At 43.4% G+C, this 27,502-nt stretch overlaps 1 protein-coding gene across 1 annotated transcript in view; it reads left to right on the top strand.

Annotated features, from left to right (window-relative positions):
- TMEM232 (transmembrane protein 232) overlaps window positions 1-27,502 on the top strand; it is a 303,917-nt gene that overhangs the window by 162,974 nt on the left and 113,441 nt on the right. The window contains 1 exon segment of the mRNA XM_030193465.1: window positions 649-818. Coding sequence (XP_030049325.1) covers window positions 649-818 — 170 coding nt within the window.

Here is a 27,502-nt window from a genome sequence, read left to right as displayed (position 1 = left end):
CTGCAGGTAACTAAATAGATTTTTTAGTATGTCTTCATACTGTTTTCTGTTTAGTTTTGTTTACTTTACTTCTATTTTAGCACATTTACTTTTAATGTCCATTTTAGCACAAACGTTTTTAGTTCATTATTTTTTGTGTACCATTATTTTATTACATGGAAGAAAAGTTAAAAATATCTTGGGAATAAAAACAATCTAGATGACATAGTAGATAACGGCAGAGAAAGACCTGCATGGTCCATCCAGTCTACATAATAAGATAAACTCATATGTGCTACTTTTTGCGTATACCTGACCTTGATTTGTAACTGCCATTTTCAGGGCACAGACCATAGAAGTCTGCCCAGCACTAGCCCCACCTCCCACCACCAGCTCTGCCACCACCCAATCTCTGCTAAGCTTCTGAGGATCCATTCCTTCTGTACAGGATTCTGTACACAATCTGTTTTAAAAGTCAGAGATTTTTAAGACAGTCATGTTACATCAGCCTGATAGGGTGACTACTCATTTGGCATGTGTGTTGGAATTTTCAAAAAGTGTCAGAAAACATTTATGTATTATACTGTCTGCAATTTGTCCTTTATTTAAATCCAATATATAAGATATATGTTTAGAGAATTTATTAATGTGGATATTTTGCTGTTCTAGTACTTCCTTCCTGTGAAACCGTCTATCAGCCCTATCCAAATGTTCTTTCAGCTCTACGTTTTATGCTTAAAGCTGCAGAAATAATATGTGGTATTAATATGCCTCTTGGAAGAATGTCAACCTCTGATGATAACTTGAAACAAAACCAACATCCCCATACCTTTGACTTGGTAGGTATTATAATGGAATCATATATGATGTATTTTTCAGATAAGTACTGTAAATATTGTTACTTCTTTGAGAATCAAACATGTAATTTAACACACCAAATCATCAATGCGAACAAATGGTATTTCATGGTCTAAGAATGCACAGTACAATAATTTCTAACAATTTTAAGAATTTGACTAAATGTTAATATTTTGATATATAGAGAGATTGCTTCACTATTGTAAATATTCTTTTGTGGGGCATAACTTTAGTGTATTCAAAGATATTATTTTTATCAGTAAAATCAGATTCTGTTTGATGTAACTAATTTCATGTGCTAATTTAAGTATAAATTGCTTAATCTAGAATTCTTCACACTAGAGCTTATTGTGTGAATCCAGCTGTTTATAACAATTTTTTGTTTCTTAATTTTAAATGTATTGCAATCCAGAATACTTAAAGAAAATACTACAGGAAAATTAGGTAACATAAAATTATGGTTTAGTAGCATCAAGTCCACATCATGGAGGAAAAATGTTCCTGCTGAAGCCCCAAAAGAAACTTTAAAAATGAACAACGAAAGCGATAGGAATTGAACAAAATCATATTATATTTGAACCCATGTTTTTTTTTTTTTGTTACATTTGTACCCCACACTTTTTCCCACTCATGGCAGGCTCAATGCGGCAGGCAATGGAGGGTTAAGTGACTTGCCCAGAGACACAAGCAGCTGCCTGTGCTGGGAATTGAACTCAGTTCCTCAGTTCCCCAGGACCAAAGTCCACCACCCTAACCACTAGGCCACTCCTCCACTATTCCCACCCACTATAACTATGAAGGAAAAAAATGGAAGCGAAATTAAGTGGCATTATCATATTACACCACAGGCTTATCATGTAAGAAATTCTCAACTGAATAGAATCCAAAAACACTACTACTACTTAACACTTCTATAGTGCTTCAAGGCATAAACACATACTGGTTGTTCCCTTAAGTGGCCAGACATTTAGGGGCATAGTTTTCAATGTGGCCTATTGTTAAGATATGCTATTTTACTACTAATGTGCTATTGTAGCATAGGTCCCATTTTATGTAATGAGACCCAGTTACTAGTAACTGGAGTTAACAGGAAACACGTCTTAATGGTAGCCTACCTTGATAACTTCTCCCCTTACATGGGAAATGTAAGAAAAAAAAAATAAGCCCCCACAACCATTGCTTTAAGCTGTAGCTGAAGGAAAGCTTTCTTTCTCAATGAGTTGCTCTGGCTATATCTAGAAACATTGTATCTATCTGTCCACAGAAACAAACTTGCTTCTTATGAAAATAAAGATACTTTAATATAGCCAGTTCCACTCTTCAGTCTGCAATACTACGAATCAAAGTTGATTTCTTAGTAATCAAATCCTGAGATGATTCTAAACTTGGAGACATCTGAGCTATCAGGTGTACTGATTGAATCCATGGTAGCTTCTTCATTAATCACTGTGGACCCTTAGTCAATACAGTAGTCAGTACTATACAGAACCAAATTTAAAACTCTATGGGCCCTGTTTACTAAGGTGTTGTCACGGCGCTGTGGGTGATCCAGAGTAGTGAGCCCCTTGGGCTGCTGCCAAAGACCGGCAACAGCAGGAGAATCATCCAAACTAGAAGTGAGGCCAAACACCAACAGGCTGGTACCAGGTACAGGAGTCTCGAACAGGTTTGGCTGGACAGAACTCTGAAGCGGACTTGGCCTGACTGGACTGGAACCAAATGCTGGAACAGACTTGGCTTGACTGGACTGGAACAAAGTGCTGGACCGGACTTGGCTTGGCTGGACTGGAACCAAATGCTGGAACAGACATGGCTTGACTGGACTGGAACCAAAGGCTGGAACGGACGTGGCTTGGCTGGACTGGAACCAAATGCTGGAACAGACATGGCTTGACTGGACTGGAACCAAAGGCTGGAACGGACGTGGCTTGGCTGGACTGGAACCAAAGGCTGGCACGGACTTGGCTTGGCTGGACTGGAACCAAAGGCTGGCACGGATTTGGCTTGGCTGGACTGGAACCAAATGCTGGAACGGACTTGGCTTAGCTGGACCAGGATACAGGGTTTACAAACAAGGCAGACACAAGCAGGGTAGGGTGATACAAGCAGGAAGGGAACTAAAGCTGATACTGAAACTCGAGGAAGGATAGGGACAGGGCTACAGATGGTGGACAGGACACATAAGGACACAGGAGGATGGTGGGCATGGTGAGAGAAAAAATATCAAATGGAAAGAAGACACTGCATAAAACAGTTGTCATGTGTTTTTCATGTGTGTTCAAGGTGCAGTATTCTGCTAGCGTGTAGTATTTGCTGCCCTTTTTGTTTTGCTTTTTTTTTTCACGAGGTAGTGTATTGGTGTTTTAGAGCCTAGTGTAATTACTGTTCTGCCTTTTCAAGCATAAGGTTGTAGCTCATCCTGTCCTTGGAATTAGTGCTGTTATGGTTTAGTAAGGATATGAGTGTGTTTTTGCACAAGTTTGTATATAGCTTTTTGCAGTGGAGAGATTGTGGGATAATGTAATTATATTTAAAAATATCAATTTTTCCATTATGTATGTATGTGGTTATACTGATGCAGGGCAGCTGTTGGGCAGCCTACTTAGAAATCCATCATCAAGTGAATTCTAAGGCATTATTTTGTAGGATCCCAAGAGACACTACTCATACTTGTATAGTCAGTGCGTGCTCACCCATATTAGCTCTGGGTCCACCCAAACTCTCAGGTCTAACTACGCCACTTGTGAGCCCTTGGGCTGCTGCCAAAGACCGGCAACAGCACAACAGCAGGAGGATCACCCAAACTGGAAGTGAGGCCAAACACCAATAGGCTGGTACCAGGTACAGGAGTCTCGAACAGGTTTGGTTGGACAGAACTCTGAAGCGGACTTGGCTTGACTGGACTGGAACCAAATGCTGGAACAGACTTGGCTTGACTAGAACAAAGTGCTGGACCGGACTTGGCTTGGATGGACTGGAACCAAAGGCTGGCACGGACTTGGCTTGGCTTCACTGGAACCAAATGCTGGAGCGGACTTGGCTTGGCTGGACTGGAACCAAAGGCTGGCACAGACTTGGCTTGGCTGGACTGGAACCAAATGCTGGAACGGACTTGGCTTGGCTGGACCAGGATACAGGGTTTACAAACAAGGCAGACAAAAGTAGGGTAGGGTGATACAAGCAGGAAGGGAACTAAAGCTGAAGACAGACAGGGCAGAGACACACAGTAAGGAACTGAAGCTAAAGACACACAGGGCAGCTACAACCAGTAAGGAAGCTAGAACTGAAGACAAACAAGGCAGATACTGAAGCTAAAGACACACAAGACAAGAGCTAGCAGAGTTAGAACTGCAACAAACACTCACAGACGAAAGCATATCTGAAGACCTCTGCTGCAAAGGCAAGTCTGACAATTCTCAGGAGCTTAATAAAGGCAATTACAGATGAGGTCACAGGTGAGGCTTGGTAGCAGAAACACCGGGGCAAGTCTGGAGTGCTGGAACATCAGGATTGGAATGGAACCTGGAAGATGTCTGGGAAACAGGAAAAAACGGTCCACAGCAACCACAGGGCCCAGTCACCCGGGGGCAAGGTGAGTGTAGGCATGGAATATAGTCACAATCGTGACAGGTGTGTTAGCATTTTTAACGCGTCTACAATTAGTGCGTGTGTTAACTGTGTAGGCGCCTATAGGGATATTATAGGTGCATACACAGTTAACTCGCGTACATGGTCAATGCGCTTTAAAGATGCTAACGCGCCTATAACGCTGCTTAGTAAATGGGGGCCCTATGTCTGATCTTCAAGGTTCTTAAAGGAAATGGCCCTGAGTATCTGAAAAATAGGATGATCCTCTACATACCTCCAAGGACACTAAGGTCCTCTCAAGGACTCTCACTAACCACACCCTCTCCAAAAGACATTACATGATGTGATACCTGCAAGCGGGCCTTCTCCAGAGTAGCCCCCACACTCTGGAATTCACTGCCTGAAAGGCTCCACTTAACACAAGACTATCTGTACTTCAGGAAGCGGGTGAAAGCTTGGCTCTTCAACCAGGCCTTTAATGGAAGAAGTAACTAACTTGTTAGTTTCATTCACACACACAAGGAGTGATACAAGCTGCACATACTGCAGCAGGACATGTTTATCCACTCCTACCCTAGCTGAGATAATATTTAACCGTCTCTCTGACCTCATGTGCAACTTTCTTTAAATCAGTCACCTTACTTTCTATCTCTTCTTACTCTCTTACCTATCTAATTGTTCCATCTTTGCTTATACTCTTCACTATCAATTAAAATGTTCTATTACGTATTGTGTTGACATTGTAAGTAGTGTACCGTGCCATACTTTGCATTGTTATTTGAATATTTTTACTGCTGTAATTGCCTATTGCAAATCCACACCGGAAACGAAAACGGGCGGGAAAAGCTGAGGAGATAGAAGATGCTCTTCTTCGGTGGTTTTCTCAAGTCAGGAGCAGACAGTTTCCTGTCAGTGGTCTACTGCTTATGGAGAAAGCTAATCAGCTAGCTGAAAGTCTTGGACTAACTGAATTCAAAGCCACTGTTGGATGGTTGGAAAGATGGAAGGAGAGGGACAACATAAAATTCAAGAAACAGCATGGTGAAAAAAAAGAAGCTGATCACTTTGGTGCTAAAAATTGGGTTGTTTCAGTTCTTCCTACCATCTTGAACAAGTTTGTACCTCGTGACATTTTCAATGCTGACGAAAACGGTCTCTACTGGCGAGCGATTCCTGATGGAACACTTGCATTCAAACAAGCCGAAACTACAGGAGGTAAAATGTCGAAGGACCGACTGACGATCCTCCTTTGCTGCAATATGGGATGGGAGTGAGAAGTTGGTACCCCTCGTCATTGGAAAGAGCAAGCAGCCCCATTGCTTCAAGAATGTTAAGCGACTTCCTGTGTCATACAAGGCTAACGCAATTCATGGATGACTGGGGAAATTTGGAAGCAGTAGCTAAAGAAGTTAGACACTAGAATGCGGGCACAAAAGCGTCAGATTTTGTTGATTTGTGATAATTGTGCTGCACACAGTGATGATGTCAGGCTGTCTAACGTCAAGGTGGTCTTCCTGTCACCAAACACTACCTCTCTGATCCAACCTATGGATCAAGGCATAATAGTGTGAAAGATCCCTCCGCTCCTCTCAGGAAAGCTCTGGCCTCCGGCCCAAGTTTTCTATATGATATTCCACTTAGGTACAACTTCCTGTAATCCTCCAGGTGTACCCTCCGACCTAAGGTACGTCAGCAGTACTATTCCAGCACAGCTCCCGAGATAGCCGCCAAGGAAATTATCCCAGCGGTTTCAAGAATGCAATCCGAAAAACAAACAGTTTAGAAAAAGTAGTTTTAATAATGCCGTTCCAAAAGCAAAGCAGTTCAGGAATCTCCACAGCTTCAAAAATGCAGTTCATAAACCAACAGGACATGAATCTCAGCAGTCCCAATGATGCAATTTAAAATAAGTAATCCCAAAAGCAAAAAAATGTTCCACAAAGAAAAACAAGCAGTTCAAATAAAACAAGCACTTCCAAACAGGCAGTTCAAGCGACCAGTTTAGAAATCCCATCAGCAGTTCAGAGGCAGAGAGCTCCCAGGGGTCCCCTCCCTTCTCTGGCCAGCTGTATCTCCTGGCTTATTTCCACTTGACCCCGTTGCTCCCTGGCTCCTCCACGATAGCCACTGCCTTCCCTTGTTTACCAACACCCCGCACCAAGCGGTTACCTGCTGTCTGAATCTTTTACGTTTGGATCTTGCCAGAGCTGCAATCTCCATTGGCTCCTCTTACCTCACTTCTTCCTCCTTTTCTTCCCCTTTTCCATTCCCCAGCTGATCATCCTCCCCTGATTAGCTCTGCTTAGAGGCTCCCCCTCCATTTCTGGCCTCCCCTCCGTGTCTTGGATTTCACCTTTACCTGCCTTTCCCTTGGGCTTGTTAATATGGGGGCTACTTATAGGCTCCACTGGGGGCTGCTGGGATAGGAAGTCTTTGATTCTGTTGTAAGACTTCCTCAAGGGCTGCTGGGAATCATAGTTTTTACCCTGCCTCCAGCCCTCTGGGGAAAATGATCTATGCTTTCTCCTGACATGTGGAACTCACTGAGCTAAAAATCTGGGTTGTCCCCTCCTCTGGGCCTTATCTTCTCCTCCGTCGGTACCCCCCCTCTCTGTTCTCTTATCCCCTTCTTCACAATAGCCAATTTCAAACAGCATTATCAGGCTCTTGTGCTACGTTGTCTGATGAGCATTATGGATGACCAGACTGGCAAGGATAAACGTGCTGTTGAACTGGCTCGTAATCTATCACTGTTGGATTCCCTACATATGCAGAAAGAAGCTTGGAATCATGTTACACAGGCAACCATTGTAAACTGCTACAAGCGGGCAAGCTTTGTTAGGGATGTGGAGAGGGACAAAACAGATGCAACTGATGCAAACGCGTCAGATGAACAGGCTATTGACATCTCAGCCTGTGTTACTGAAGAGGAGTTTCATCACTACGTAGCTGTTGATTATGATCTACAAACAGCTGACGACAGCACTGATGTGGAGATATGTGCCTACACACAGGCAACAATGGCTGATGATGAAATGAGCAGCAAGGCACATGCTGACGAAATTCAACAACCTCCTGTCACTTTTGCAAGAGCGCTGGAGAGTCTCAACACCGTGTGGGCCTATCTGGAGGCCACTGGGTGTCGGTGCTATGACAGTTTTTACCGTTTGGCAGATGTAGTCTATGGAACTCACAGACACAGGAGTGTACAGAGGACTATGCCTGATTACTTCAAGTAAGCCTAATGTCAGTTAACGGAGACTGTATAACATCAGTTAATGGAGACTGTATACTGTACGTATAATAAACAGTACTGTACATATGTTTATCAGATGTCAAGCTTCTTTGTGTCACAACGGTTAAGTGTCCTGTTAACTGCATGTATTTCTTTGGTCCCAGACCCTTAAGCAGATACTGTATAGGTACAGATTAAAGAAAAACAATGCATCCTCGTAAGACAGAAACAGCATCAAAAACAAAGCATGAACTATGTACTGTATAACTCTGAATGTGCCTGCATGAGATCAAGCTAATGGTGAAAAGAAAGCAACTTTCCATTAATATGAACAACCATACTAATTCAAACGATAGGTCCCAGATATAGCACCTACTATAACAGTATAAATAAAACAAAACTTTAAATATGAAAATGCAATGATTGAAGAATATAAAGCATTAAGCAAAGCTGAAAAATCTTGGGGAGATAATAATCATATAAAAGGTCGTCAGCAGCAACGGAGTTAGGTGACCAAAAAAACACCACAGAAATGTAAAGTGCAGTGAAATCAAATTATGTTCAGGTAAAGTCTGAAGAGGATGGAGGGGAATCATCCATGGCTGAGTAACGTCTGTGGTGTAAGTAATCTTTTTAGCATAAGAGGATCTTGAAAGGATTTAGTATGATTGTTCAAGGTGATCTTCATAGTTGTAGGAAAGAACAACCTGCTCCAGTGCGTTTGAGATGGGAGTGAAGAGCCAGAAACTGTTTTCAATGTGCAGTCATGTTCATATGGAGATCTGCCACAATTATAACAGAATTACCTTCAAATTTTAAAAGCGTTTTTAGTTTGGTGCATTGAAGTGTGTGAATGGTGGGTTGATAGCGAAGTAAACATGCCACAGTTGGACGAGGCTTCATGGCTATTGATGTACTCGCTCAAATGTAAGATGGTGATTGATGTACTCGCTCAAACTCCAAGGGAACCACCAGTGAAAACTGCAAAGTATTCATAAGCCATCTGGTAAGATATTGACTCATGTCCGTACCTTCACATTTTTCCGGAAGACCCAATATTTTAATATTTCTCCGGAATCTATTATTAAGATCCTCCAAGTTTATAATATTCCGTGTAAGTTTAGGTATGGATTGTAGTTGTGCATCATGTGCAGTGAGGCGATTTTTGGCCTTTTCCAGATGCTGCGAATGAGATGATAATTGCTGTTTAATAGCACATCCTATTTAAGTTCCGTGAGTACCTCTTTATTTTCTTTGATAAGATCTTTAATCTGTAGCAGTTCCTGTAGCAATGTAGAAAGTGAAGTTTCCTCCTGTGGGCCCATCTTAGCCTTACTGGGAGAAGGTGGCTCAGTTTTGGAGCACTTGATTCCTTGGTGTGGCAATGTAGAATCCAGCTTAATTTGCCTTGTCGAAGCCATGTGTGAATCTCCTTGAGATAGATGCATAAATTGTTACTAAAGTATGGTTTGTGTCGAATGACAATAGTAAAAGTACTTGTGGGAAGCGGAGCTTTCCTTTTAGGTAGCCATTTTGCTTGAAGCTAATGAGCGCCCCTCCCTGTGCTATGCTTCTTAACTGTGGACCTTTTTTTTCTTTTTTTATTGTTAGCATTACATATATATATATATATATATATATATTTTTTTTTTTTTTATTTTTTTTTATTTTAACCAGAAAGCTTATTGAATTTTTAGGAAAACATTACAAAAAGATAGTAACAAAGAAAGGAGTCCATGTTGAACAATAAGAGAGAAAAAAAAACAGTTAGATATACAAAGTATTGGTTAATAGCCTGCTATAGAGAAGATATATTTTGCAAATAATCTGCAACAGGCGAACACATTTTCTTTTTTACAGGGAGGAAACCATATTTTCTTGCCACTGCTAACTCAAATTTTTGGTGTTGTAACACTGAGTTCCACCAAAATGCACATTTAATAGGTTAGCAGTCTTCCAATTAGCTAGAATAGTAATCTGTGCTATAGTGAGAAGAGCATTAAAAAGTTTTGCATCAGTGCTAGATAAGGTTACAGAAGGAGAATTTGATTTAAAAATCACAATGGAGAATGAAATATCATAATCTAGGTGAAATATGGATTGGATTACAGGTCATACTTGAAGCCAAAAAGATTGAACTAAAGAACATTGAAATAACATATGTGATAAAGTTCCTGTAGAACTCTTACAATGCCAATATTTATTGTTTAAAGTTGAACCTGCATTATAAAGTTTATTTGGAGTCCAAATAGATCTGTGATACAGAAAATAGAGAGATTTTTTAAATCAAGTTTATTCTTGGCATTTGTATAATTCAGAAATTCATAATTGTTAAAAAAAAGTCACTGGTTCATATTGTTCAGTAAGAAATAATATTTGTGACTCTAGCTCTTACTTTGGGTTTCTTTTCCTTTTACCATTGTTTGGTACTGTTTGTGCAGTGGGGTTTTGTCTCTGTTGGGTGAGGTATAAAATACTTAACTTGACTTTTTAAGGAGACCTATGAGATTTAAGTACATTAAAAAAAATTGCCAGACTGGGTTAGACCAAAAGTCTAGCAGTGTCCTGTTTGCAACAGATTAATCCAGGTCACAAATACCTGACAGGATCCCAAAATGTAGATAGATTTCATACTGCTTATCCCCATTTATAAACAGGAGGGTGGTAGGGACAACTCTATGATTACAACTGTCGCGGGGGCACGCAAGAGCCTCAGCTGACGCCCCCCGCGACTTATGAGACTTCCCTACATACAGTGGGGGAAATAAGTATTTGATCCCTTGCTGATTTTGTAAGTGTGCCCACTGACAAAGACATGAGCAGCCCATAATTGAAGGGTAGGTTATTGGTAACAGTGAGAGATAGCACATCACAAATTAAATCCGGAAAATCACATTGTGGAAAGTATATGAATTTATTTGCATTCTGCAGAGGGAAATAAGTATTTGATCCCTCTGGCAAACAAGACCTAATACTTGGTGGCAAAACCCTTGTTGGCAAGCACAGCGGTCAGACGTCTTCTGTAGTTGATGATGAGGTTTGCACACATGTCAGGAGGAATTTTGGTCCACTCCTCTTTGCAGATCATCTCTAAATCATTAAGAGTTCTGGGCTGTCGCTTGGCAACTCGCAGCTTCAGCTCCCTCCATAAGTTTTCAATGGGATTAAGGTCTGGTGACTGGCTAGGCCACTCCATGACCCTAATGTGCTTCTTCCTGAGCCACTCCTTTGTTGCCTTGGCTGTATGTTTTGGGTCATTGTCGTGCTGGAAGACCCAGCCACGACCCATTTTTAAGGCCCTGGCGGAGGGAAGGAGGTTGTCACTCAGAATTGTACGGTACATGGCCCCATCCATTCTCCCATTGATGCGGTGAAGTAGTCCTGTGCCCTTAGCAGAGAAACACCCCCAAAACATAACATTTCCACCTCCATGCTTGACAGTGGGGACGGTGTTCTTTGGGTCATAGGCAGCATTTCTCTTCCTCCAAACACGGCGAGTTGAGTTCATGCCAAAGAGCTCAATTTTTGTCTCATCTGACCACAGCACCTTCTCCCAATCACTCTCGGCATCATCCAGGTGTTCACTGGCAAACTTCAGACGGGCCGTCACATGTGCCTTCCGGAGCAGGGGGACCTTGCGGGCACTGCAGGATTGCAATCCGTTATGTCGTAATGTGTTACCAATGGTTTTCGTGGTGACAGTGGTCCCAGCTGCCTTGAGATCATTGACAAGTTCCCCCCTTGTAGTTGTAGGCTGATTTCTAACCTTCCTCATGATCAAGGATACCCCACGAGGTGAGATTTTGCGTGGAGCCCCAGATCTTTGTCGATTGACAGTCATTTTGTACTTCTTCCATTTTCTTACTATGGCACCAACAGTTGTCTCCTTCTCGCCCAGCGTCTTACTGATGGTTTTGTAGCCCATTCCAGCCTTGTGCAGGTGTATGATCTTGTCCCTGACATCCTTAGACAGCTCCTTGCTCTTGGCCATTTTGTAGAGGTTAGAGTCTGACTGATTCACTGAGTCTGTGGACAGGTGTCTTTCATACAGGTGACCATTGCCGACAGCTGTCTGTCATGCAGGTAACGAGTTGATTTGGAGCATCTACCTGGTCTGTAGGGGCCAGATCTCTTACTGGTTGGTGGGGGATCAAATACTTATTTCCCTCTGCAGAATGCAAATAAATTCATATACTTTCCACAATGTGATTTTCCGGATTTAATTTGTGATGTGCTATCTCTCATTTTACCAATAACCTACCCTTCAATTATGGGCTGCTCATGTCTTTGTCAGTGGGCACACTTACAAAATCAGCAAGGGATCAAATACTTATTTCCCCCACTGTAGAACACTACCACACTGACGACTTACACATAATTGTTCTACCGTTTTTACAATAGTGTGTATCCCCATGGATAAGCAGCAGCTTTCCTCATGTCTACATTAATAACGGTTTATGGACTTTTTCTCCAGGTACTTGTCCAAATCTTTTGTAACCCCGGTATGTTTACCAAATCCTCTGGTAACCAATTCCAGAACTTAATTATACATTGAGTGAAAAATTAGTTTCTCTGATTTTATTTTTTAATTTACTTGGCAACTTTTTGGAGTTTCCTCTGATCTTTGTACATTTTGAAAGAGTAAGCATCAGATACACATTTACTCGTTTCACTCAGGATTTATAGATCTCTGTCATACTCCCCTCAGTCATCTCTTCCTCAGTTTGAGATCAAACTTCTGTACCCTGTTATTATATAGTAGTTTTTCTATACTTTTTTGTTTTCCAATTCCACAATCTCTTTTTGAGATGTGGTGACCAGAGTTGCACACACTATTCAAGGTGTGGTTGTATAATGGAACAATTTAGTGTCACTTTATATTATTTTCTATTTTTTTCTCTATTAATTTTGCAATAATTACAAAAGTCCTGTTAGCTTTTTTTTGGCTGCTGCCATACTATGTAATATAAAATAACTAGGAAAAAATGCCCGTTTCTGAGCGGAATGAAACGGGCGCTAGCAAGGGGCCCCCTCCCTCCGTCCCTCGAAGCTACTTGCCTTGTTTGCTGTGGGCCGTTTCGGCCCTCGAGTGTCAACAGCTCCGCCCTCGACGTCATGACGTTTTGACGCATCATGATGTTTTGACGCGAGGGCGGTGCAGACACTCCAGGGCACACCGGATATCTCGGGCGCCTCAACTTCCGTGGAGGCTTCAGAATGTTGGGGTTGCCTTTTATATATATAGATCTGGGGTTCACTAAATGTTGTTTCTTCTAACGTTATCACAAAAAATATGTTAGAAACCTAACTTCACATCAACATATAAGATTCATTATCCTATAAATGCAAATTGATGTATAATAATACATCGACCATGATGGGATTGCGGGCTGTCGCCTTCCTATTTTTGTTTTCCTGAAGACGCCAGTTTGGTGAAACATGCAGCATGTAGAGAACATGAACATTTTTAACCACGGTACACATGAGCACAAATATGGATACTAGCACAAACAGCAATAGAAGAAAAATATAAAAAAAGATACAAGATTGTCAGTGTCAACACAGCCCGATCATTCACAGGGATCCCGAAGCATATGATCCATCATAATATTTAAAGCTAAGTACCATCTTTTGTTGATTTTTCAGCAATTATAGGAAGGGAGGGAGGTTAGTGCTGTGATGGTGGGTCCCAGTGATATGTTATAAGCCGTTTTATGGCTGTAGTACGTACACTGCAATCTGAGCACTACAATAATATATTATTATACATCAATTTGCATTTATAGGATAATGAATCTTATATGATGTTGATGTGAAGTTAGGTTTCTAACATATTTTTTGTGCTGCCATACTATGAACAGAGGATTTCAATGTGTTTTATAATTTGGGTTGTTCTTTCTTATATATGTGAACATGACATTTGCTATTCAGGGCCTAACCTGAAAAGTAGCCTACCTAAGGATTCAGGGCCTACCCAAAGACTTAGCCAAAGGCCTCTGTGGAGATAATGCAGGCAGCTCTGAACTGTGTCCCCCCCCCCCCCCCCCCCCCCCCCCAGGGTCTGACCGAGCGGATGTGGTCCCTCTTCACAAAAGTGGAGACAGGGAAGAAGTGGGAAACTACAGACCGGTAAGTCTCACATCGGTGGTAGGAAAAATAATGGAGTCACTGCTGAAAGAAAGGATAGTTAACTTTCTAGAAGACAACGGGTTACAGGACCCGAGGCAACATGGCTTTACCAAAGGAAAATCCTACCAAATGAATCTCACTGACTTCTTTGACTGTGTGTCAAAAGAAATGGATGAAGGCCATGCGCTAGATGTAATCTACTTGGATTTCAGCAAAGCCTTTGATACGATCCCCCACAGAAGACTCGTGAAGAAGCTGAAAGGGCTGAACTTAGGACCGAAAGTGGTGAACTGGATAGAAAACTGGTTGACCGACAGGTGGCAGAGGGTGGTGGTAAATGGAATCCGCTCGGAGGAACGGATGGTGAGCAGTGGGGTTCCTCAGGGGTCGGTGCTGGGGCCCATTTTGTTTAATATATTTGTGAGAGATATTGCTGAAGGGTTGGAAGGAAAGGTTTGCCTTTTTGCGGATGACACGAACATAGCCAATAGAGTGGATACCCTGGAGGGAGTAGAAACGATGAGAAGGGATCTCCGAAAGTTAGAAGAATGGTCGAGGGTCTGGCACAGTACTCCACTACAGAATTCAAACAAACATGAATACATTTATTATTGCCCATATGTATACATACTTTATTCACAATAACCTTGGGTTCTCATGTAACTCACTTCCACGTGCCATTCACAGCGTCATCCACACAACCAACCACTCTCATCTGATATTCACCACACGATACACATCACTAAAGTTGCTTTACAATACTTGATCTTAAATTTCAACTTTGATAAGTCTCCTCAATTTCCAATGATATTAAAAAATATTTGTTATTTTCATTTAAGGCCAACCATTCCAAAATGGCTGACACAGGCCGCTCTTATTGCTCAGTCCTCATTTTAAGAATCTCCAATTCACGTGGCACGTGGAAGTGAGTTACATGAGAACCCAAGGTCGGCGGCAGTCTTCTGGGGTCCGGTTCCTATGGCCGGCTATGTCGCTCCGGCCATGGGCGCGGGTCCAGCTGATTGATTGGGCGGCCATCATGTGGTGGCCGGCCACACGGTCTGGTGCCGTTCCGGAAGCCATGCCAGTTTCCGGTGCAGGTAGCTCACTTGGCCTGGTTGCACGGGATTGGGCGCCTTTCTCGAGGTTCCACCTTTTCCCTTGCAGGCACCAATCTGTACCTGCCCATGGTTACTGCTGATGCGGGGACTATTTAAGGCCGGCAGTTCCCTGCACACCTTGCATCGGCTTATATGCTTATAGAGGTTTGGTGCTCATCTCGTGCCTACCGTTACCTGACCCTTAGACTGGACCTGATACTTGTTGCTTTGCTGCCTGCCCTGACCCTTGGACTGAACCTGATACTTGTTGCTTTGCTGCCTGCCCTGACCCTTGGACTGAACCTGATACTTGTTGCCTTGCTGCCTTCCCTGACCCTTGGACTGTACCGGCTCACCCTTTGAGTTTTTGCCTGCCTTGCTTCTAGCCTGGTTTGTGCAGCCCAACCCCATCCGGTTCCTGAAGTCTTGGTGGCCACCTGCATCTGGGGGCTCAACCCCTGGGGAACGGTGGTCGCTTTCCAGGTGAAGCTAGGGGTTGTCCAGCGTCTCTATCCATCGTGCTCAGTCGGGGCACAAGAGCTCACTGCTCAAGTCACAACAGGACCATAACACAGTGCAGGGCGGACTTCTACAGTCTGTGCCCTGTGAAAGGCAGGTACGTAAGTGGAAAACAATATTTATTAAATATAGATCAATAAAAAATTAGCAAGCCTGACACAGGCCGTGTTTCGCCCAACTGGGCTGCATCAGGGGCTAATGAATATGTGCTCCTGCAGGGTTCAGCTTCAGAGACAGTGACATGAGAGGTGAGAGGAGCGGCTGCAGAGCCCACAGCCAATGCCTGATGGCTGCCTGTGGTGCTGCGCTTGCTTTTTAAAAACATTTTGGGTTGTTTAATTAGCTCTTTTTGTTTTTGTAGCGGCCGCTCCTGCTCAACAGGAGAAGCAGCAGCGGCCGGAAATGGGAGCTGGCGCCACGTGTTTCGCGGGAGACTTGGCAGCTCTGTGTTGGTGGGCAGGCCTGGAGGGAAAGTTCCTGGGCCCATCTAGGCCCACCCCGTGGCTACGCCCCTGGTGTGGAAGTCCTGGTCATCACAAGTAATTACAATGTCAGAAGCAAGGAAGTGGCAAGCTGAGGGATCACTCCAATATACAAAAAAACCCAGACAAAGGAAATAGAGGATAGGCACCCTGGAGAGGGCATGGCAGAGGTAAGTTTAGAAATTCCTTGGGTTATATTCCTTTTTATGAGCTCAAAGCACAGAGATATGAGTTAGAAAAGGAGAAAATTAAATGGGAACAGGATAAACACACACAGCAAGTGGAATTAGATTAAAACATAACTTAAAAGCAGCTCAGGAAAACAAGGCTAGTGATTAGGGATGTCCTGACGACCTATGTCCAACTACCAAAATGTCTCAGTCCTTCATAATCCTACTTGGCTCCTTTCACTTACCTGAGGACTCGCTTAAAGCACCCAGGATGATGGGAAGGATATAGCCTCAGAATACAGATTAAGGTTTGTAGCACCTTTGATATTGGACACCTGTGGATGCCCCAATGTTAACAGCAGGATAGAGGGTCATGATAACTTTGCCTTGATTGACACAGGGGCTGGAATTAATTTTACAAATAGAGCTACTCCCAGTGCAGATCAGAAAAATATGCAAATTTATAAAATTCAAGGTATTAATGACACAGCTTTGAACTGCTTTGTACTGTGTGGCTTTACCAGTTAAATGGGGGTATCACTGTTTAAAGTGAACAGGACAATGACATGTTGGAAACCACTGCCCCCACTATTGTGAGTCAGAAAAACACAGTTAATCCCACAGTGAAAAAAATAAATATATGGAAAAAAATAAATATATGGAACTATATAGTCATGTCAGAATGTTTAATCCAATAAACAAACTGAAAAAAAGAAAAACAACAACTTTGTTTTATAAGGGAACAACGGAGAATTCAGTATAGGCTGTATCCACATTTTAACTTAATCTTAGTGAGTTCAGCCGAAGATTCAGCTCCCTTAAAAAGCCCTGTACATCATTAATACTACTGATTTTTGTTTCCCTTTTATATCTTTTTTTAAATCAAATGTGTATTTTATATATTTTTTTATCAAAGATTATAAAAAAGTTGAGTAGGAATATATATAACAAAATGACATGATATCTATTGATAGAAAATTATCAAAAAACATATGTCCATACACTTAGCAAAATAACAGCACCGGTATTTCCAAAAACAGATAGGAGCAAACATACCTCAATTTTGTGTTCCGTCACTGTTTCACTATGTTCAAGACACCCAACAGAGATCCCCATTTCAAAAATCCTTCGTTAGGGACACTAGTGCTACATTAACAATGCCACGATAGGAAAGCCAGAGGAGGTTGCTAACCTCATCAAGAAGCACACTGATACCATCTATACTGTCTCCCGCCGGATGTTTTCTGCAACTACCTCCTTATCCGGGCATTTTTTAGCATGCCGAAGAGGGGTCTCTGCTAGTCACAGAGGAATAGGTATGCTCCTTGCCAGCCTCAGCAGACTTAACCCTAGTGTGCTTGTTCTTGTCAATAGTGTGTGCCTAAAACCAAGACAGCTCACCAGTCAAAGCAAGTAACAAGCTTTTGACTGGCTTCAGCAGATCATAGCTGCTTTAAGTGATAATTTCTGACGACTTGCTGGTTGGGAGGAAGGCTGAAATTTTTTAAAGAAATGTGGCTCTTGTAACCTCCAACCGGTGGGTTTTTCAAATAGTCCGTCTCAGTTACACCCTACATTGGCAATAAAGATCACCAGATCGCCCACTGAGAGCACATCGCTTCTGCTGTCATCAGAAGCAGGTAATTACAGAGGAACTCTCTGCGCTTCTGAAGTCCCAAGTGGTCGAGCCCTTTTCACCAGGGGAAGAAGAGAAGGGATTCTAATCTAGGTACTTCCATGTGTAAAAGAAGATTAGGGGGGGGGGGGGGTGTATCCCATCCTCAGAGCCCTGATCAAATTCCTGGTTAAAGAGAGAGATACGTCTGGCGAAAGCGGAAGAACAAATGGCTAGAAATGTAAGGAGGGGTGACCAAAATTTCTTCATGTATATAAGTGAAAGGAGAATGACTAAAAAGGGAATTGTGAGACTAAAAGATACTGCGAACCGCTATGTGGATAATGATGAAGAAAAAGCAAATTTGCTAAATAGATACTTTTGTTCTGTTTTCACAGAAGAAAATCCTGGAGAAGGACCGCGATGGACTGCAAAAAGTATAAATGAGATTGAAGTGGATAGAGCACTGTTCACGGAAGAGAGTGTGTATGAACAGCTTGAAAAGCTAAAGGTGGATAAAGCCATGGGACCGGATGGGATCCACCCCAGGATATTGAGGGAGCTCAGAGAGGTTCTGGCGGGTCCTCTTAAAGATTTGTTTAACATATCCTTGCAGTCAGGAGAGGTTCCAAAGGATTGGAGAACGGCGGAGGTGGCCCCTCTTCACAAGAGTGGTGATAGGGAAGAAGCTGGAAACTACAGGCCGGTAAGTCTCACTTCGATTATTGGAAAAATAATGGAAGCGATGCTGAAGGAAAGGATAGTGAATTTCCTGGAAGCCAATAAGTTGCAAGATCCGAGACAACATGGGTTTACCAAAGGGAAATCGTGCCAAACGAACCTCATTGAGTTCTTTGATTGGGTGACAGGAGAATTGAATTAAGGACGAGCTATGGACGTAATCTACTTAGATTTCAGCAAAGCTTTTGACATGGTTCCCCACAGGAGGCTCTTAAATAAACTGGAAGGGCTGAAGATAGGACCCGAAGTGGTGAACTGGATTAGGAACTGGTTGACGGACAGAAGCCAGAGGGTGGTGGTGAATGGAATTCACTCGGAGGAGGGAAAGGTGAGTAGTGGTGTGCCTCAGGGATTGGTGCTGGGACCGATTCTGTTCAATATATTTGTGAGTGACATTGCCGAAGGGTTAGAAGGTAAAGTTTGCCTATTTGCAGATGATACTAAGATCTGCAACAGAGTGGACACCCGGGAGGGAGTGGAAAACATGAAAAAGGATCTGAGGAAGCTAGAAGAATGGTCTAAGGTTTGGCAATTAAAATTCAATGCGAAGAAATGCAAAGTGATGCACTTAGGGAATAGAAACCCTCGGGAGATGTATGTGTTAGGCGGGGAGAATCTGTTAGGTACGGACGGGGAGAGGGATCTTGGGGTGATAGTATCTGAGGATCTGAAGGCGACGAAACAGTGTGACAAGGCGGTGGCCGTAGCTAGAAGGTTGTTAGGCTGTATAGAGAGAGGTGTGACCAGCAGAAGAAAGGAGGTGTTGATGCCCCTGTATAAGTCGTTGGTGAGGCCCCACCTAGAGTATTGTGTTCAGTTTTGGAGGCCGTACCTTGCGAAGGATGTAAAAAGAATTGAAGCGGTGCAAAGAAAAGCTACAAGAATGGTAAGGGATTTGCGTTACAAGACGTATGAGGAGAGACTTGATGACCTGAACATGTATACTCTGGAAGAAAGGAGAAACAGGGGTGATATGATACAGACGTTCAAATATTTGAAAAGTATTAATCCGCAAACGAACCTTTTCCGGAGGTGCGAAGGCAGTAGAATGAGAGGACATGAAATGAGATTGAAGGGGGGCAGACTCAAGAAAAATGTCAGGAAGTATTTTTTCACGGAGAGAGTAGTGGATGCTTGGAATGCCCTCCCGCGGGAGGTGATGGAAATGAAAACGGTAACAGAATTCAAACATGCGTGGGATAAACATAAAGGAATCCTATTCAGAAGGAATGAATCCTAAGGAGCTTAGCCGAGATTGGTGGCAGAGCCAGCCGGTGGTGGGAGGCGAGGATAGTGCTGGGCAGACTTATACGGTCTGTGCCAGAGCCAGTGGTGGGAGGCGGGGCTGGTGATTGGGAGGCGGGGATAGTGCTGGACAGACTTATACGGTCTGTGCCCTGAAGAGGACAGGTACAAATCAAAGTAGGGTATACACAAAAAGTAGCACATATGAATTTGTCTTGTTGGGCAGACTGGATGGACCATGCAGGTCTTTTTCAGCCGGCATTTACTATGTTACTATATGTTACTATGTTAAGTTCAGGATGGTTTCCCTGGGTGCCCTTCTCCCTGTGTTTCAAGGTAACAACTGGCTATGCTCTCTAGACTTAAAGGATGCTTATACTCATATCCTAATACTTCCATGTCACAGGAAGTATCTTCATTTGTGGCTGAGGACACATCACTTCCAGGCTTCTCGTCGGCTACTATGGTCTTCACCAAGTGTCTATCAGTAGTCGTAAGATCCCCTATCTGGACGATTGACTAGTGAAGAGCATGTCAAAGGATGGTACTTAGGAGTCAATGTGGAGGGCTATTCTGGTGTTAGAGCTACTAGGGTTCATTTTAAACTACTTAAAGTCCCCATCTGCTCCCTCTCAATCAATTGGTGCTCATTAGAACCCTGCTAGATATGCAGCAGGCACAAGCTTTTCTCCCTGTGCTGAGGGTGGACACTCTTGTTGCCCTTGCCACTCAAGTTCAATCCCTTCAGTAGGTCACAGCTCAGCAGATGTTGAGGTTGTAGGCCACATGCCCTCCACTGTCCATGTGATACCCATGGCACATCTTCACATGAGAACTTCCCAGTGTACCCTAGCATTTCAGTGGTGTCAGGCCACAGAGAGCCTGGCGGATGCCATCCGAGTGATACCAGAGCCAGTTCAGTCTCTGCTTTGGTGGACTGTTTTATCCACTTTGATTTTGGGACTCCATTCCAAATTCCTCAGCCCCGGAATGTGCTGACGACTAATGCATCCCATCTGGAGTGGGGAGCTCAGCTCATTTAGATGAGCTTCACACTCAGTGTGCTTGGTCAGCCTAAAAGACAGGTCTTCACATCAACCTTCTGCAGCTCCCGGTAATCTGGAACTCTCTAATGGCTTTCAGAAATCGACTGATCAACCAAATTTGTACTCATTCTAATGAACAATCAGATTGCAATATACTACACCAACAAGCAGGGGGGCACCTAATCATACCCTCTGTGTCAGGAGGCCATTGGGATGTGGCATTGAGCAGTATGGCATAGAATGCTTCTCAAAGCCACTTACCTGGCAGGCAAATCTAAGCCTACCAGACAGACTGAGCAAGGTTATGCAACCACACGAGTGGTCATTCAACATGGGCATTGTCTGCGAGATCTTCTGAGTGTGGGGCACTCTCTCGGTGATTCTCTTTCCCACTCAGTCCATATACAAGGTCTCTTAGTTCTATTCCAGGCTGCAGATTCACGACAGTCTAGCGTTGAATGCTTTCCTCCTTCATTGGAGGACAGGTCTTCTGTATGTGTAACTCAGTCTGGGGTCACTTCAGTGCAATTAGTGTTTGTGATTATTGTGTAGAAGATAAACCTATCTCTAGACTGCCTCTAGTTTATTTATTTCATAGGTTTTATTAACCGCCTTTATGAAGAGATTCATCCAAGGTGGTGTACAGTTGGTACAGTTTAACATAAAACTTATAATTTTGTTAACAGCATAACAATAGTAAAATAACCAAGAACAAGCATAAGTACAACAGTATCAAAAATATACACATTTAACAGCACTGGAATTCAAATACCAGAGATATAATACAATGTTAGCACAATACTAATGATACACCTAGTAAGCATGCATTAGAACATTCAACTAATATAAGCTGTTCGCTTCATGAGAGGTTTGCTGTTGACAAAGCCCCCTGTCAAACCTTCACCTATGTCATGGGACCTCAATGTCATTCTCACCAGAGACGGACTGAGAGTGGTCTGGGGCCCCGTGCATGGAGAGTGGTATGGACACCCTCCTGGCCACTGCCTGACATCCTTCTTATGGCCATGTTGCTGTCTCCCCCTACTGCTGCAGCTGACGCCCCCACTTCCCTGGTCCTACCTTGAAGGACCCTGGTGGTCTAGTGGCCTCTGCAGGGGGAGCATGTTCTTTTCTGCCCGTTGTGCTGCTGCTATTCCCCCACCCGCCAGCACCGCTGTGTTTTCAAAATGGCAGCTGAGACTGCCCGCTGTAGTCTTGTGGATCTCGACAGTCTCGCAAGACTTCCGCAGGGAGGCTCAGCCACCATTTTAAAAATACGGCGGTGCCAGGCAGGGGGAATAGCGGCAGCACAGCGGGCAGGAAAGAACATATTCCCCCTTGCAGAGGTCACTAGATCACTAGTGGTGTGCCTTTCAAGGTAGGAATGGGAAGGGCTGTAGTGTGCAGTGGCAGGCATCCAGGTAGAGCCTCTGGGCCCTCGGGCACTGCCCGGTTGCCCGAATGGTCAGTCCGCCCCTGAACTCACCCAGCTGATGAAAGCTCCTATTGAGCCACTTGATTCCTGTCATCTGAAGTACTTGACCTGCAAGGTCATATTTTTAGTGGTTACTTCAGCTTGCAGGGTCAGTAACATAGTATCATAGTGAATAATGGCAGATAAAGACCTGTACGGTCCATCCAGTCTGCCCGACAAGATAAAGTATCACATACCATGTAAAATGAGTTTATCTGTATACCTGCGTTTGATTTGTCCTTGTCTTTCTCAGGGCACAGACCATAGAAGTCTGCCGAGCACTGTTCTTGTACTAAGTTCTGAAGCTAACGTCGAAACCCCTTAAAATTTACACTCCAGTCCATCCCTATCCAGTCACAATCAGGGCATAGAATGTAGAAGTCTGCCCAGCTCCCGATTTGTTTCCCAATTACTGGTGTCACCACCCAATCTCCGCTATGATTCCATGGAACCATTCCTTTTAAACAGGATTCCTTTGTGTTTATTCCACACATGTTTGAATTCCATTACCGTTTTCATCTCCACCACCTCCCGCGGGAGGGTATTCCACGTATCCACCACCCTCTCCGTGAAAGTAATACTTCCTGACATTAGTCCTGAGTCTGCCCCCCTTCAACCTCAATTCATGTCCTCTAGTTCTACCGCCTTTCCGTCTCCGGAAAAGGTTCATTTGCAGATTAATACCTTTCAAATATTTGAACGTCTGTATTATGGTCACCCCTGTTTCTCCTTTCCTCCAAGGTATACATGTCCAGCAAGTCTCTCCGCGTACTGTTTGCAACGCAAATCCCATACCATTTTTGTAGCTTTTCTTTGCACCGCTTCCAGTCTTTTTACATCTTTAGCAAGATATGGCCTCCAAAACTGAACACAATATTCCAAGTGGGGCCTCACCAACGACTTGTAGAGGGCCATCAGCACCTCCTTTTTTCTGCTGGTTATGTCCCTCTCTATCCAGCCTAGCATTCTTCTGGCCACGGCCGTCACCTTGTTGCATTGTTTCTTCACCTTTAGATCCTCAGACACTAACACCCCAAGGTCTCTCTCCTGAGTCGAGCTTACTAATCTCTCCCCTCCTATTTGGTATCTTTCTTTTGGGTTTCTGCACCCCAAGTGCATCATTCTACACTTCTTGGCATTAAATTTTAACTGAAAATCTAAAACAGAGCCTCACACTAGCTACGTATATAAGAGATTTGCCACTCACACTGTTAATTCCCCATCACACATCCAACATACAATGGTGGAGAAAAAAGCCTCAGTAACGCTATCCAGCCAGTCCGGCACTGTGGACTATAAGGCGTGGACCCGGCGCACCATCATCTGGCTTGAAAAAAACTCCATACCATTTGCTACCACTAAGGATGTAATCCTACTAAGTGTGGGTAGATGCGGAGTATCTAACTCCCCTCAACTTCTCGGGTAACAGTCGCATGTGTGCATCTAAACAACACAGAATTACTTTACATCAATTATTTGCTGTTCTGCTCATCCAGCCACTATCTTATATATAATCAGTCTTCTCATCCCTGGTGTTCCCGCCAGAAACCACTTAGTCTTTAGTTCAGTCGCTATAATGTTCTGTTCTCATCGGTGCCACCAGCTGATCAACCCGATAGGGAGCCTCCGTTTCTCTACTGCTGCATCAGGGGTTTTCCAGTTTTATCCAAATATTTAATCCTGTGTTACATCTGCTGTATCCCAAAACACAAGCAAACAGGTAACCGACCGCGGGACACCGACACCATGTTTATAAAGGGGATTACACTCCTCCCTTTCCGGTTCACATCAGCCAGTCCATTGTATCCGCCCGCTTTGACGTCATTCTCTCATGCAATCCAATTACTCGTACAATCAATTAGTCATATGTTGAGAGTCTTTCAAAAAAACGCTGACCACTCAACTCGAACATTCAGTCCCTCTGGTTCAATCGAATTGAAGAAAAAGATCCACTTCTGTTCTATTTGGCATAATGCCCGACTCGGATCTCCTCGTCTTTGAGAAGGCCTCATATGCTCCAGTACTGTACATATTAAATCATCAAACTGGTGAATCACTAATGGAGTTTTTTTCTCCACCATTGTATGTTGGATGCATGATGGGAGATTAACAGCGTGAGTGACAAATCTCTTATATACATAGCTAGTGTGAGGCTGTGTTTTAGATTTATTACCTAGGCTTGAGTGTACTATTAGTCATTGGACGATTAAATTTTAACTGCCAGACCCTTGACTATTCTTCTAAGGTTCGGAGATCCCTTCTTATCGTTTCTAATCCCTCCAGGGTATCCACTCTATTGGCTATTTTCGTGTCATCCAGAAAAAGGCACACCTTTCCTTCCAACCCTTCAGCAATATCTCCCACAAATATATTAAACAGAATAGGCCCCAGCACCGACCCCTGAGGAATTCCACTGCTCACCTTTCTTTCCTCCAAGCGGATTCCATTTACCACCATCCTTCCACCTGCCAGTCAACGAGTTTCTTATCCAGTTCACCACTTTTGGTCCTAAGTTCAACCCTTTCAGCTTATTCACAAGTCTTCTGTGGGGGACTGTATCAAAGGCTTTGCTGAAGTCCAAGTAGATTCATCCAGTTCTTTGGTCACCCAGTCAAAGAAGTCAATAAGATTCATTTGGCAGGATGTCTAGTGCATTCGACATGGTAAATCATAACTTCCTACTAAGACTACTGGATTACTTTGGGATTAGTGGAAACATACTTAGCTGGATCAAGGGTTTCCTAACCACAAGAACATTTCAAGTGAAATGAAACTTAAATATATCATCACCGTGGAAGGCAGACTTGTGGAGTACCTTATGGATCACCGCTTTCACCAATCCTCTTCAACCTAATGATGACCCCACTAGCCAAGTCATTATCCAACCAAGGCCTGATCCCTTTCATCTATGCAGACGATGTCACAATATACATTCCTTACAAACATGCACTGACAGAAATCACCATGACAGAACATCATGGACTCAAGGGCAAATGCATTTCAACTAAAACTCAAAGAAAAAACACACTGTCTCATCCTCTCATCCCAATACAGCACGGACAACCCCACAAGTATCAACACTTCAAACTACACCCTCCCTATCTCAGACAATCTGAAAATCCTTGAAGTTACATTAGACTGTAACTTAACACTAGATAGCCAAGTGAAATCCACAACAAAGAAAATGTTTCACTCAATGTGGAAACTCAAACGTGTGAAACTATTCTTCCCGAGGGCAACATTTTGCAACCTGATACAATCAATGTGTTAGGTTCTCAAGGCAGAAACACTGGGTTTGTTTGCCCTTGGACCACTGCCGTGGAGCGGCAGTGGCAGGCAAAACCACTCTCAAACCAGAGACAAGGCAGAACAGGCCTGGAACCCCGGACTGGAGTTGCAGCTGAGGCAAACAAGCTGGAACAGGCAGAGCAGGAACAACTAGACTTCACCTGCGCTTGACCGCCGTTCAAAAAGAAAGTCCAAGTCTTGACTGCCGTTCCCCAGGAGTTGAGCCCCTGGGTGCAGGCTGCTGGCAGGACTTACAGGACAGGGCAGGGACTGGATACCAACAGGATACACACAGGGTCTAGAATACACAAGGGAGGCTAGGCAGAATACTAGACTAGGACTCTCAGACAAACAATACCACACTAGGTAGAAAGCAGTCAGGCTCAAGAACAAGGACTGAAAGCTGACAAGCGTCCACTAAGAAAGAAACACAGACAACCAAGAACTAGACAAGGAATACAGACCAGAAACAAGACTAGGAACTAAGCAATAAAACCAAAGCTAAACTGCACCCAAACTAACTAGAACCAGACAAGGAACTCAGACTAGAAATTGGACTAGGCAGAAGTGCACAGAGCACACCAACATACCAGGGACCTTAGGCGATGCAAAGGCAAACACAGAAGTTTCCAGGCGGTTAATAAAGCCCATCAGCAGCTGAAGTTCAGCTGCAGGAATCACAAGGCAGTTATGGGTGCTGTTCAGGCACAAACAAGAAAAGCAAATCTGGCAGCCCGGAAGATCCGGACTGGACTGGACTGAAGTCTGGAAGGTGTGACAGTCCATAGCAGCCACTGGTTCTGGCCACCAGAGGGCGAGGTGAGCACAGACAAGGAAACAGTCACCATCGTGACACAATGGTACTAAGCCATGTAGACTACTGCAATGGAATTTATGCGGGATGCAAAGAACAAACATTAACCACACCATACTGCACACTTCCCATTTCAGAAAACCTGAAAATTCTTGGAGTCACTATTGATCGAAACCTCACACTTGATACCCAAGTGAAGAATACAACGAAAAAAATGTTCTACTCGATGTGGAAACTCAAAAGAATAAAACCTTTTTTCCCAAGAAACATCTTCCGCACCCTAGTACAGTCACTAGTGATAAGTCATTTGGACTACTGCAACGCCCTGTATGCAGGTTGTAAAGAACAGACCATTAAAAAACTCCAAACAGCCCAGAACACCGCAGCCCGACTCATTTTTAAAAAAAACTAAATACGAAAGTGCGAAGCCCCTAAGAGAGAAACTGCACTGGCTCCCACTCAAGGAACGAATTGAGTTCAAGATCTGCACGACCGTACACAAAATCATTCATGCAGATGCCCCACTCTACATGTTAAACTTAGTGGACCTACCGCCCAGAAACGCCAAAAGATCAGCCCGCAAATTCCTCCATTTGAACTTCCCCAGCTGTAAAGGAATTAAATACAAACAGGCATACGCGACTACCTTTGCGTACAAGAGCACACAGATATGGAACACACTACCCATGGCCCTAAAAACCATGGACAACTTAACCAGCTTTCGCAAATCTTTGAAGACACATCTCTTCAACAAGGCCTCCAAAAGACATCCTTAACGAAACAAATCACTCCTTATACCACCCAAGTACCTCAAAAAACACTTCTTACTCGACCTTTCCATCTAAATCCTCATCTACCTTCAGCTTATTATCGACTGTATTTAAGATCATGTAATGACTATATCATTATAACACACTGTAAGCCACATTGAGCCTGCAAAAAGGTGGGATAATGTGGGGTACAAATGCAATAAATAATAATAATAACCTTAAAGAAACTTCAGACCGCCCAAAATACAGCAGCCATGCTTATATTCGGAAAAACGTGATTTGAAAGCGTAAAACCTCGCCAGGAAAAGCTACACTGGCTCCCAATCAAAGAACGCATTGCCTTCAAAATCTGTACCTTGGTTCACAAAATTTTCTACGGTGAAGCCCCGATATACATGACAGACCTCATTGGCATACCAATCAGAAACATATCCACATCAACATGAACA

This window comes from Microcaecilia unicolor, chromosome 2 (assembly GCF_901765095.1).
Source record: "Microcaecilia unicolor chromosome 2, aMicUni1.1, whole genome shotgun sequence".
In the NCBI taxonomy this organism is placed as follows: Eukaryota; Metazoa; Chordata; class Amphibia; order Gymnophiona; family Siphonopidae; genus Microcaecilia; species Microcaecilia unicolor.
The sequence above is the reverse complement of the archived record's forward strand: the minus strand, read 5'-3'. Positions and strand labels throughout refer to the sequence as shown.